Consider the following 14,708-nt stretch of genomic DNA (forward strand, 5'->3'; position numbering starts at 1 on the left):
AGGGCACGTATTGATTTTTTCATCTGTCTCTCTTTCTCTGTGCTCCTGACGGAGGGGGTGTGAGCTGCCGCCTTCAACAGCTTTGTGCCGCGGTGCTTCGCATACTTACAAGCCAAACAGCCCTATTGATTAGTTTGCTCCTTTGAAGAGGAAGATATGTTTGCATTCTTTTAATTGTGAGACTGAACTGTCATCTCTGTCTTGTCATGGAGCACAGTTTAAACTTTTGAAAAAGAGACAAATGTTTGTTTGCAGTGTTTGAATAACGTTCCTGTCTCTCTGCAACCTCCTGTGTTTCTGCGCAAATCTGTGACCCAAGCATGACAATATAAAAATAACCATATAAACATATGGTTTCTACTTCGTGGATTTTCTTATTTCGCGGATGGCTCTGTAACGCAACCCCCGCGATGGAGGAGGGATTACTGTATATATATATATATATATATATATATATATATATATATATATATATATATATACATACACATATACAGTCGACCCTTGTTTATCGCGGTTAATCAGTTCCAGACTGTATCACGATAAATGAATTTCCGTGAAGCAGGATTCTTTATTTATAAATCGAATATTTTCAGAGCATAGAAAACCTGTTTACGACCTTCGAAATACTTTTTTAACATTATTAGAGCCCTCTAGACATGAAATTACACCCTTGTAGAGACAGGGACTTTTAAACACTGCAAACAAACATGTGTCTCTTTTTCAAAAGTTTAATCTGTGCTCCATGACAAGACAGAGATGACAGTTCCGTCTCACAATTAGAAGAATGCAAACATATGGCCTTTAAGCGAAACCTAAAAACTCATCTTTTTAGAAAGTCATTTTGTTAAAGTATTTTATAGACTCTTCTGGTTTTTTTTTATTTTATTATTCTATTTTTACTCTGTAGCACTTTGGGATTGCTAAAATATAAAGTGCAATATAAATAAAATTTATTATTATTATTATTATTATCTTCCTCTTCAAAGGAGTGCGCATCAGGAGCAGATAATGTCAGAGAGAGACAGAGAGAGACAGAGAGAGAAAAGCAAACAATCAAAAATCAATAGGTGCTGTTTGGCTTTTAAGTATGCGAAGCACCGCCCGACAAAGCAGCCGTATGGAAGGGAGCAATGTGAAGGTAGTCTTTCAGCATTTTTTAGAGGAGTGTCCGTATCCTCTAGGCCAGAGGTTCTCAGTGTCAGTCCTGGGGGCCCACTGTGGCTGCAGGTTTTTGTTCCAACCAGCTTCTATTTTTAATTGGACTCCTGGGCTAATTAAGTGAACTGTTATTTGTCAAATTCTGTGTTTTGGGAAAAATGTAGAAATTACAAAACTAAGTTTGGTATATTAAAATGTACCAAGCAGTTATATTGGAATAATGTATTTTGTTTTCTTTTTAACAATATTTTCATCTTGATTTTCATTCTGTTTTTTGCAGAGTGTTCTAATTGTTTAATTAATTCATTATTTTCTAAGTAGTGGGTCTAACACTGAAGTAGCTGCAGTCTTGTTGTTTGCCTGGCTGTCTGCTCCGCTGGTTGTCATTATTAGGATACAATGAAGGGAGCAAACTGCACAGAGAAAGGGCAAAATAGAATGAAATCAACAAAAGGTTGTTAAGCATTTAAATCTCTAGCAAAAGCAGAAATATTCCTAAATGTCTTATAAATGTAAAACATGCTGCGGTGCTTTCTTAATGAAGAATAAGTGGAGAGAAAAAAAAATGTCTGCTAATTAATTGAGCTCAGTGTTATCAGATGTTGTCACTGATTAGGAATCTGGTTGGAACAAAAACCTGAAGCCACAGTGGGCCCCCAGGACCGACATTGAGATCCCCTGCTTCTAGGCCAGTGTGCGAAGAGCACCTCTTCTCACACCCTATCCGTCAGGAGCAGAGAATGTCAGAGAGAGAGAGAGAGAGAGAAAAGCAAACAATCAAAAATCAATAGGTGCTATTCGGGCTTTTAAGTATGTGAAGCATCGAGCGGGAAGCATATCATATATCATTGAGGAGTTTTATTTAATACATAATACGTGCTCTGATTGGGTAGTTTCTCAGCCATCCGCCAATAGCGTCCCTCGTATGAAATCAACTGGGCAAACCAACTGAGGAAGCATGTACCATAAATTATAAGACCCATTGTATGCAGAAATCCGCGAACTAGCGAAAAATCCGTGATATATATTTAGATATGCTTACATTTAAAATCCGCGATAGAGTGAAGCCGCGAAAGTCGAAGCGCAATATAGCGAGGGATCACTGTGTGTGTGTGTATATATATATATATATATATATATATAGTCTTTAAGTGTTTTTTATGGTTCTTTATTAGCAATAAAATGCAAACGACAAAGGAACCAGCAGTTCTCCATCTAACCTGTTTCCATTTACACCTGTGTGGATTCATAATGCATTATTTGGTTTAATAAAACACTTAAGAGAAAGATGTGACAGACTGAAAATGATCCGTTTTAGGCTTCAGATCATTTGGATGATTTGGAAAGGAACAAAATCTACAATATAAGAACTTTACCTTGCAGATTAACAAGTCATAAAATCACAGTAAATAATGTCTGATATTGGCAAGGACTGGTTTCTAATTAAGCAATTGCATTGGAACAGAAATCTGCAGTCACTGCTGCCCTCCAGAACTGACATTGCCTTCCCCTATAATAGAATACGTGTAAGCAAACTATGGTACTGTGACAGGCACCTGTATGAAAGACACAACACTCTGGATTTTTAGAGGTAATCCTGGGGATTTTGTTATATATCTCCTGCATCCACAGTCCCTTCCACTCCTGTTGTTAGGGCCAAAGAAGATGTTTGCCAAATAACATACCTGCAGTATTCCAGCAATCTGCTCTTATTCTGTTCTCTCTGCCTATCCCTGTGTGCTCCTAGTGTTGTATCCTTTACACCCAGTCTTTTTGTCTAGATCTTTCTACTTTCCTTTAAATTCCTTCACAAGCCCCACAATGTCTTCTCAGCTGCGTGTTTCATCTACCCTATAGTGATATCCATGGGCATTAGGCTGAAGTGCCTGCACACTTCATCTGTGCTTGCCTAGCATGTTACAATATCTTATGGTTCTTATAGATAAATCTGAGTGTTTTCATTGTTAAAACATATGTTTGTAGGCCTACACATGGTAAATTTTTGTTATGAGGCATTACACCTTGTTGTCTGTTAAGATAATTAAAAAAATAAGTGTTTTTTTCAATTTATCTATCCATCTATTTTATTTTATATGTGGGTGAGTAATGAATTGTGAGGTCTCTTTTCATGGCCAACACCTCCTGGAACGATGAAGCAATTTCTTTTGTTTCTTGCAAAAATGATGATAATATCTAAAGGAGCTGCAGTTCAAACAATTTTTCACTTGCTAGAAAATAACCTGAGTTCCACACAGCTGTGATCTGAGAAAGACGGCAGATGGGAAACATTTGTTAATTGTAAATATTTCTTCATTAGTGTTGTCAAGGGATTTATGTTAAGTTAATGTTTGTGTTTTTATCGCAGCAGCTAATGAGGATGTGTTTGCAAAAAGAAATGACAAAGTACCCCACTGGTGACCTTTTAAATCATACGAGTACACTGAACACATATTTTGATAATTTGTCCATTACAATGGATAGACATGTGATTTTGTCAAAGGACTTTTTTTACTTATGCAAAAGATTTGGATAAACACACTATATTTTCATGAAATCCAGCAACAAAATGCAGTTTAATGATTAATAATGAGCCCTAAAGAAATCTACCCCTGCTTGCTCCTAACAATGGCAGTGATTGCATAGGAAATTGTAAGCAGGTAAAAGGACCTGTAGCAACCTAAGTAAAGAGACATTCTTCTGTAGGTCTAAAGTCCATGGGAGCCGCAGTTTAATAACTAAGTAAAGAGTAATTGCTACAAAATAAATTAGTCAGAACATTTTTCATACAAAACAGTTTTGATGAATAATTTCATAAAGGGAAACATAACGATTCACATTTTGTTTACAGAGGGCACATTTGGTGTACTTATTGGAAGGAAAATTATGTTAAATTTATTTTACTATATGGAAGTCATCTCAAACAACAAGCTGTTAGGATACATTCAAGGACAGAACGTTTTCCCAATAAGGTCTCCATATTTCTTTCTATGGAAACATGCACTACAAGAATATGCTACAGCATCTGTACTTCTTTGTCCTATTTCTCCGTGCACACAGTGAAACTTTCTTTTGCTTTGTAATGTTGCCATTTCTTTTCAAGATATTTTGTTTAAGAGCTTATTATAAAATATGCTGAGTGTTTGAATTATTAAATTATTGGACTATTTAAAACATTAGGAATTTAATCTAAAAGTCGCACTGCTGGAGAAAAATTGATCCACACACCTCCAGTTGGAGTAATCAGCACCTCAATTTCAGTTCATAGCATTAGATTACCCCAAGACTTACTTTTATATTGTATAGTACTACTGGCCTCTAGCAGCACTACTGCGCACTAGACTGAATTCAGAGATATCTCTGAGGACATAAGACAGATGTGTCGTTTTCAAACAAAGGTAATTTCACTAACAGGTGCAATAACTTTCTTGGCTATGTCAATAAACAAATATGGGTAAAAAAACACAAAAATATGAAATAAACAAAAACAAAACACCAAGCACAACAGACTGACACACTTCCTTTACACTGTAAACCACACAGATGAACTGACCTTCACAATTATAAGGCATATTCTTTTCTTAATAATTTTTTCACTCATTTTTCTTTAACTTTTAATATTCAGTTTTACAAGTCTCCCAGTGTTGACACCAGGTGAAGAAAGTAAGTGTAAAACAAAAATATGAAATATACAAAGACAAAACACCATCCACAACTTGCTGACACACTTCCTTTACACTGGAAATTGAAAACAGGTTATGTGGCAGGGGACCAAAACACAGCAAACTAGTCAGATGGAGTAAAAAATTTTTGGAACCAAAAGAATTAAAAAATTATAACTGTCAAGACATAGGAAAGATGTATACTATATAGGCTGCTGAATGCTTGAGGTAATGCTTTAGTTCGTAAAAACATACATTTCAGCAGCACATTTGCACCTAAATGTTAATTTCTGAGCTGCCATTGTATACTAAACTGGAGACTTCTTATGTCCATGTAGACTCACTGTGAGAAATACTGTATCACTTTCTTCCAGAGTACAGAGATGCCAGCTGAATTCTAAACTTCCACTGCATATTGGACTGAATTTTTCCATACTCTCCTTAACTGGACTGATGTCTCATTAATGAGGAGGTACACTTGTTACTGGTTAAAAATACTACAAATAGATATATATATACAGTATGTGATATTAATGAGCTCAGATATAGGATGCATAGAAATATTACACACAAACCACTACAAACAGAAGGTAAATTAATAATAATTACAAAGGCTTGATGAGTGATGCTGACTTGGAGGTGCATACATACGAAAGAATTTAGAAGTTTGCTTTGACACAAGCACATTTTCAGAAGTGGTTTATTCAACACTTTAGTAAAAATTCATGTATATGAGGCATAGTGAGCATACAAGTGGATGACTGCACATGGATTACACAATATGACTTAACATGATTTTTTTTCATGGACGTTTTGATATTGTCTGGTGTTGTTCATAATTGGTCACCATAGATCCCTTTTATATTTCAGAAAATTTCTTATCTCCATTATGCATGAAAATATGAGATTAACATTTTTTCTTGGCCATCACTACAAATTACACAAGGAAATTAACATAAAACCATATAATTTTTGGGTGGAGAATTCCTTTAGTAAGCATGAGAAGGAGAAGCATAAACAGAAAGGAACATTGATGTTCTGAAATGTAAAATAAGCAGAAACAAATTGAGGTTTAATAAGAAAGTCATAATTGAAAGTGTAAAAATGTGTCATGCAACAATCTGTTTTGAAGTTGGTACTATATTATGTTGTGAGGTCAAAAGCCTCGAAAAGGAACAGATGAATAAATTAAACACCAACCTTAGATATCCTGGGCCACATGAACAAACAAAGTAATAGCCACACATTTTATAAAGGAAGCTAAGAAAAGAGGACTGAGACTCGTTGATACTGTGTCACTACAGTATGTATAGGAAAAACGAACATTTTATTACTTGGTATCCAAAATAGACATTTAAGGCAGTAGGCAAACATCAGACTAAAAAATGTGTTTTGCAGTTGACCTTTTCAATAGTACATATTATCTACAATGACCTCTAACAAAGGCATGGTATGGAAATTGTTCCTTTAAAGATGAAACATACACAGTATAACTCAACTCTAAGCTATCATTGATCAATTTATAACTAATGATAAGAGCGTCAATAGAGGATCCGGACTTTCACAGTTGCTATATCTGTGTGACAAATCAACAGGGTGCCATAATTTGACAGCAGGAGTGTAATTTGTAATCTGTCCTGATAGCACACAGCACGTAATAGCCTCAAGCAAAAAAAAAGGCCATCTCAAATGAAATCTACAGCCGTCTGTGGCAAGAAATCTGGACTTCTTTAGCCATTCCTTGCATTAGGAAAGACAAAGGAGATAGTTAAAAAAAAAAACTTTCTTGGGACCAATACACCAAATGGAAGCCAAGATATATAAGAGGATTTTATAAATTAGTGACATACAAGGTCAGAAGCCACACTATTTTTTATCAAGTGGCTATCTCAACCTGTTAATAATACAAAATTATCCATAACTACAGGCAAAACTCGAACACAGTAAAAAATACATTGAAAATAAAATCTTAAAATGGAGATATTTGCTACTTGTTAGCTTTTGGGCTTTTAAATGTCAATGAGCATTATAAGGTGACAAAAGTTTGTAGAGCAGTTGAAGAAGAATGATAATTTAGGCTGCTGAAACCAAAGGCATTTTTCAAAGAAAGTAAAAGAATAAATTGAAATAACTAAGCTCTACATATAAAGCTTTCTCAGTGGTACCAAGAAGGTTAGAAATAGGTTAAAAATTCTGAATTGTTATTAACGGAAATATTAGCTCTGTTCACTTTCAAATGTCTGGCTTTGATGCCTGACCTGTTTACTTGACATGTTCTCTATGCATCTGACTGGGTTTTTTAAAGGGTATTCCTAATTCCTCACATGCTCCAAAGAACTGTACATTGGGTTAATTTTCTGATCTAAATGTATCTGGCATTAGCATGTGTGACAATATAGTGGTGAGGCTCAGTCAGACTCTGTGGGAGTCTGCATATTCTTCTCATTTCAGTGCTGCTTTTCTTATAGTATATTTAAGTTTCCTCCCACATCTCAAAGACAAGTGCATTAGGTACATTTCCACATCTAAACTGGACCAATGTGAATGAGTATTTGATTTATTACTTTTTTATTCAAGACTTGGTTTCAGTCTTGCATCTAATTCTAGCCTGGAAGGGTAAAAGAGATCTCAAAAGGTGGAAGGATTGACAAATGGATGTGTGCATCAGTGTTACTTGTGACTACTGTAAGCGATATCTAGTATGGTTCTTGCATCCAGATTGATGCTGGTGTAACTGAAAAATCAGGTATAAAGATGAAATGACAAATGCAATTATTTCACACATCACAATCACTTGATTGCAAGAAACTATTAAATATTAGTAAATATATAAAACTGAGGAGTAGTGAATTTGAAAGATAATGCAGCAAACATAAAGCTTGTGGACAAAAGAGAAAGAGCTTTACAGTAATTCCAAATGTCTTTTGGTTGATGATATGCTGTTGTGTGAGAGGAGGTAAGCAGTATGTAACAGAAGCTTTGTAAACATTGCCACTGCTGTAGTTTGCTCAAGGATGCAGCCGATTGCTTGAATGTGCTCCTCGTCCGCGCTGCTTCTGCCATGGTGTGTTGCTTGTTTGTTTTATTTCCAGTTGATATGTTACAGACAACTACAGTACATGACTGTGAGCAAGAAGCACTTCCCATGGGATGAGCTGATCTTTATGATGATGTGGCATAATGCTGCAGGGACTGGCACTGACTCAAAACAATCTTGTAAGTACATAAAATAAATGATTTTGAGTGAAAGATACATGTTTTGTATCTGCCTAGTCTGTTTTACATATATAATATGGTACTGATCAATTATTAAATTTGATATTGTACTGTAATTTTGCAAAACCTGTAAAGCAGCTTGTAATGGTATATACTGTTAACACTTGTGAATGGAGGGCCCCAGACACAGACAGGCAGACTTTTTAAAGTCACCACCACACGTTTATTTTCCTCTATATTTACAATGTCCATAAGTGCAGCACCACAAACCCTAACAGTCTCCCAAAGTCCAGGCTTCTCATACAGCTCTCTCTCTCTCTCTCTCTCTCTCTCTCTCTCTCTCTCTCTCTCGCCTCTCCTTGCCGCCTCTTCTTAGACCTCGTCCACCTCCTCACCCGACTCCAGCCCTTAATGAGGGGAGGCGGCTCCTTAAATAGGCAGGCGGCTGATGACCACACCCAGCCACCTGCCACACACTATATAAAATGACTGATTGGTACAACTGAGATTTCGCACTTCAGTAAACTAACTACATCACTAATTTGTATTTTACTCTTCTTCAGTATCTCCATAATCCCAGCTTAGATTCTGCTCATGTTTCGAATTCTGCTTATAAATTTGCCATTATTGTGGTTCAGCATGTGCTGTGACAGCATCTCCTTATCAGCACATTACTTTAGCTCACTTGTTTTTTAGACAGCAGGAAAATTCTAAAAAATTTTAAAATCTTAATGAGATAAGTGGGTGGTATGGTGGATTCTGTCGGATCCAGAATCCTGGGTTTAAATGTTCTAACAGATAGTTTGTACTTTCTCCTAGCCATGAGCTTTATTCCTCTGGGTATGCTGGTTTTCCTTTCACTACACAAAGACATGCACATTAGGTTAAGAGAACTCTAAATTGGCCCCTTAGGAGTGTATATGATCCATGCAATAGACTGATGACCATTCTAGAGATGGTTCTTGCCTTATGCCTGCCTCTCCCAAGATAAACGATGGCTCCCTGTCATACTGATTCAGAATAATCAAGCTTAATAATGTTATGTTATTCCATGGATGAACAAATCATAAATAATCAAAAAATAAGCAGGCATGGAGATACTTTAATATTCACTGTACAATAGGGCTGATGCTTAAAGACCAAGCAAGGTAATGTTTTATTATTAATTTAACAATATTCATCATTAATAGATAGGTGCAGAGAGGAAACTTATCAGCTATCGGATGCTATGTGCTTAAGCCATGTGATTGAAACTATTAAGCACATACTTAACTTGCAGATGTTTCCACTGAAAATTCAGTTTTGACAGTGCAAATACTTCATTGAAACACAGATATAAATGAAAATAGGGCATGTGTTCAGATGTTCAAATGCACAGAATTCTTATTAATAGAAACAAAAACCCAGACTCCAACAACGGGCAGTGCAGTGCAGTTGTGCAGCAATAAAGTGAGTTGAGTAAGCCTGCTAAAGGCTTATTTATTTCTCTTTTAATCTGACAGTGAAACCGAGGAAAAATTGACTTGTCTTCTTGAGCGAATTTAGAGGTTTCATTAGAAATGTATGCTTTCTGGACTGCCATAAAGAAAATAAAAATACGAGTAAATAGGCAGTAGATATACAGGACAGTATATTAATTAATAAAGCATCAAGTGAAAATGTCTGATACACTCAAGTTTTATACAAACTCCTACCTTCTTCATTTAGTGCAGAGTATGAATAAATAAATAAATTAATAAATAAATAAAACAGAAAAAGAACAAGAAAACAAAATAGATTTGATGGTATGGCATTTGTTTTAAAAATATTTTCAGCATTGGCAGCAGCAGCTATGATTAAAAACAGCTTTTAGCTGCAAAATAAACCTTTCAGAGTGGACTGTTTTGGGAGAAATGATAAAATCCTAAATGGATCTGGCCTTTGTAAGAATCCATTTTATTATGCAGAAAATCTGACGTAATATTTTTCCACAGCTTTTAGTCTTTTATTAAGGGCTTGAATGGACAGTAGCTGAGCTCTTAAAGAGTTTGTTTTTAGCCACCAAATGCAGCACCCAACATTTGCCTCTTTGCATTATTTTTCAGGTTTTGGAACTTTTTTTTTTACTTCTGACAATTGCATTTGTATTACAGCTTTTAACAAAATACATTAAGCTACAATTAGAAAATAGAAATTTTCAAAATTTAATTAGTTTCATGTGCTTGTTTTACTTTAATTGTGGCGTAGTAGCTATGGCAATATATTATCATCATTTGGCTGACACCTTCATCCAAGGTAACTTACAATTTTCAATACAATACAATCTCAGGGTTTGAAGTCCAAAGCCTTAACCACTATGCCACACTGCCTACAATAATAAATATTTTATATAAACTTAGTCACTCTTTATGTGATCATGTACAAATACTGGAGCAATTTATGAAGAAAAGTGGGGGGCTGTCATCACAATCCCAAAATCAGGATGATGTCAAGATGACCATCCATCCATCCATCCATTCTCTTCCGCTTATTCGAGGTCGGGTCGCGGGGGTAGCAGCTTGAGCAGAGATGCCCAGACTTCCCTCTCCCCGGCCACTTCTTCTAGCTCTTTCGGGAGAATCCCGAGGCGTTCCCAGGTCAGCCGGGAGACATAGTCCCTCCAGCGTGTCCTGGGTCTTCCCCGGGGCCTCCTCCCGGTTGGGCGTGCCCAGAACACCTCACCATGGAGGCGTCCAGGAGGCATCCTAATCAGATGCCCGAGCCACCTCATCTGACTCCTCTCGATGCGGAGGAGCAGTGGCTCTACTCTAAGCCCCTCCCGGATGACTGAGCTTCTCACCTTATCTGTAAGGGAGAGCCCAGACACCCTGCGGAGGAAACTCATTTCAACCGCTTGTATTCGCGATCTCGTTCTTTCGGTCACTACCCATAGCTCATGACCATAGGTGAGGGTAGGAACATAGATCGACTGGTAAATTGAGAGCTTTGCCTTACGGCTCAGCTCCTTTTTCACCACGACAGACCGATGCAGAGTCCGCATAACTGCGGACGCCGCACAGATCCGCCTGTCGATCTCACGCTCCATTCTTCCCTCACTCGTGAACAAGTCCCCAAGATACCTGAACTCCTCCACTTGAGGCAGGATCTCGCTTCCAACCCTGAGAGGGCACTCCACCCTTTTCCGGCTGAGGACCATGGTCTCGGATTTGGAGGTGCTGATTCCCATTCCAGCCGCTTCACACTCAGCTGCGAACCGATCCAGAGAGAGCTGAAGATCACGGCCTGATGAAGCAAACAGGACAACATCATCTGCAAAAAGCAGTGACCCAATCCTGAGTCCACCAAACCGGACCCCCTCAACACCCTGGCTGCGCCTAGAAATTCTGTCCATAAAAGTTATGAACAGAATCGGTGACAAAGGGCAGCCCTGGCGGAGTCCAACTCTCACTGGAAACGGGTTCGACTTACTGCCGGCAATGCGGACCAAGCTCTGACACCGGTTGTACAGGGACCAAACCGCCCTTATCAGGGGGTCCGGTACTCCATACTCCCGGAGCACCCCCCACAGGATTCCCCGAGGAACTCGGTCGAACGCCTTTTCCAAGTCCACAAAACACATGTAGACTGGTTGGGCGAACTCCCATGCACCCTCCAGGACTCTGCTAAGGGTGTAGAGCTGGTTCATTGTTCCGCGACCAGGAGTCAAGATGACCAAATAATATATATTAGAAAAAAAAAAAGAAAAAAACATACAATGTAGGTTTTTTTTCTAATATATATTATTTTGTCAAGATGACCAAATAATATATATTAGAAAAAAACCTACATTGTATAAGATTGATTAAAAGGGAGACATATAGAGAAAAAATCTGATGTTTTCAGCACAATTGTCTACACAGAGCTGCGATTTACAAATTTTGACCACATTTGACCACATTACATTACTTGAAAACAATATGCTTCTAGCATTTTACAAGTTTCATCTGGAATGAGCAAATAATTTTGGATTTGTCTATCCCACAGATGTTGACAAACACTCAGGCAACATGTTCAGGTTGTCTTTAGGGATGTCTAAATTGCACAATTTCATCACAGTTCTTTCATATTTTTGGATTTTTTTTTATAAAAATGGGTAACACAAATAAACCAAATCCTGAACTCTCTCGTTGCCTGTATGGGTCTTGAATTTGCCCCTGCAAAAAAAAGGGTATTAAACTCAGTTGCCAGTCTCAAACCATCTCTTACATTGCGCTCATTTTACTCCTTTCTCTCTGTGAATGTCCAGACCTGCTGTTTGGTGACAGCTGATTATTTTTACTTCCTCTTCTCCCAGTTCTATACTTCCAGCACCACTAACCATGTAGTAGTTTTAAGCTCCATTACAGGGTAATTTCTGTCCTAGCCCAAACTAATGCATTTATAGAGAGCTCTAAAAAAATCTAGTGATACAAGGCTAGAGGTTCTTCTAGCATACCTTGGTCTACTGAGCCCTCAGCCAACCTTAAATGTCCAGGTATAAATTTCAGCAGAGGCTCAGATAACACTGTGAAATGCTTACTGTATTGCCTTCTATTGCCTTTGGGAAGCATACTGTAAAGTATTTCTACTTAAGTTGGACTTCTTTTCCTGATAGTGCCTTTGCAATTTGTGACACTCAGCACAGCCAAGGGACAGAGCATCTCCTGGAGGTGTTTAACTGCTTACACCAGAAGCAAACACATTATTCTTGCTAGTGTATATGCTGTCAGGTCCTGCTCTTGTCCTACATCATGGTACCCTGTCTAAAAATTGTTTAGTGAACATATACTTCAAACCTCACTATTGAGAAGAGACAGCAGGCTAATAAACTAAATCTGAGAAATGAAATAATAAGAACATTTAAAAGATCAGCATTACATCTTAATTTTACTTAATGAAACTCAGCAATTACCTGCAACCAGAGCCTGTAGCTGTCTTTATTCTGCCCATTGACTGTGCACTGGAAGACAGCTGTCTGACCGGCATTGACTTCTACTCCCTTTATATGGAGAAAGTGTGGCGTGTTGACTGAAAAAAAAAAGAGAAAAATGGTTATTTGGCATTATTACCATCATTACTACATGAAATTGTGAGCATCTGTATAATTGCTGAGCCATTTGGAGAATATATATATAATTCCAGTTGCCATTGGATATCATTATGGAAAAAATGACATGGATTTTATTTTGTGTAAACACTCAACATACTAATAAGGTTTGATGACAAAAAGATGTCATTGCTATTATCATGGCATTAAAGTCATTATGGTACACACAAGTTAGTGCCATAGATGTGGTTGGTGGTTCACTACTAGAAGTACTTGGTGGTCCACATTAAATGACAGGTTGGACTGGTCTCAGAACACAGAGGAACTATATAAGAAAGGGCAGAGCAGACTCTTTTTTCTTATGAGACTGTGTTCTGTTAATGTAGATAGCGACATCTTTCACATCTTCTACAACTCTGTGATGGCCAATGCGATTTTCTACTGTGTGGTGTGCTGGGCAGGTAACATCACTTCAGGAGAGGCTGACTGAATCAACAGACTATTTAAAAGGGTAAGCTCAGTTATGGGATGCACTCTGGGCCCCCTGGAGGTAGTAGCAAAGGAGAGAATTAAAACAAAACTGAGTACCATTATGGACAATGCTGTATATCCTCTCTCTGACATACTAACACTTTAAGCCAACAAACTATGCAGCAAAAGTGTATCAAGTAACGCTGCTGGGGCTCCTTTATACGCAATATGTCTGCATAATGCCACACTGTGACTGTGACTACCAAACCAGATTTTTTCTTTCTTTTTTTTTAAAATTCTCTTGCTTTATAGTCATTCTGCTCTATGTTCAGGCCAAACAGATCTATCTATCTATCTATCTATCTATCTATCTATCTATCTATCTATCTATCTATCTGTCTGTTTGTCTGATTAGGGTTGTTGGGTGGCTATATATTATGACAGCAGCAGCATGGACAAGGCAGGGAGAAACCTGGGTTGGTATGCCAAAACTCACAGATACGCTACCACTGGGAAAAATCTCAGTGGTGAATCTGTTTATTGCACATGCCTTTGGACTGTAATAAAAAAACTACAAACTGTAGACAAAACATATACACACTACATGGAATAAACCTAACTCAAGAATCACCAGCTACAGGGCAAGTGCAATATATTTTGCAACATTGCTTAGGATGCCTTTTTCTTTGTAAAGTGCTTTGTGAAAGAGCTCACAATGAAAGATAATGACAGCATGATTTAGATCATAGATTAAATAAGAAAGCTTATTTGTTTAACTAATAGCTATGCTGTCTCAACATCTCAGATTATTGTTAAAAGTTGTTAAGGTATCTGCTTCAAACACATGTTTCAGTAGTTCATCACGAATTCCCACAACTCTTTGCATATAGAAGTGTTTCCTAGTTTCAATGCAATTAAATGCAAATACATCTGATTATAGTGTTTATTACAGATAAAATACAAACAAAATTATTTGACATTCTTTAAAAAATAAACAGCATTAAAAAGTGCATTAAAATGTTGAAAATAACATAGTTGAATAAAGTTATCAATATCTGTAGTAATGATATAGGTATAAGTAATACATAGTATAAGTAGTAAGTAGTATAAGTAATATAAATAAATTTAACGTATAAAGACAAAGCTGCTCTGTATAT

At 37.2% G+C, this 14,708-nt stretch overlaps 1 protein-coding gene across 1 annotated transcript in view; it reads right to left on the bottom strand.

Annotated features, from left to right (window-relative positions):
• The window catches only part of ptprma (protein tyrosine phosphatase receptor type Ma), a 796,186-nt gene that overhangs the window by 452,621 nt on the left and 328,857 nt on the right, over positions 1–14,708 (bottom strand). The window contains exon 5 of the mRNA XM_051929399.1: positions 12,946–13,061. Coding sequence (XP_051785359.1) covers positions 12,946–13,061 — 116 coding nt within the window. The remainder of the gene's footprint in view (positions 1–12,945; positions 13,062–14,708) is intronic.

This window comes from Erpetoichthys calabaricus, chromosome 6 (assembly GCF_900747795.2).
Source record: "Erpetoichthys calabaricus chromosome 6, fErpCal1.3, whole genome shotgun sequence".
Lineage (NCBI taxonomy): Eukaryota > Metazoa > Chordata > Cladistia > Polypteriformes > Polypteridae > Erpetoichthys > Erpetoichthys calabaricus.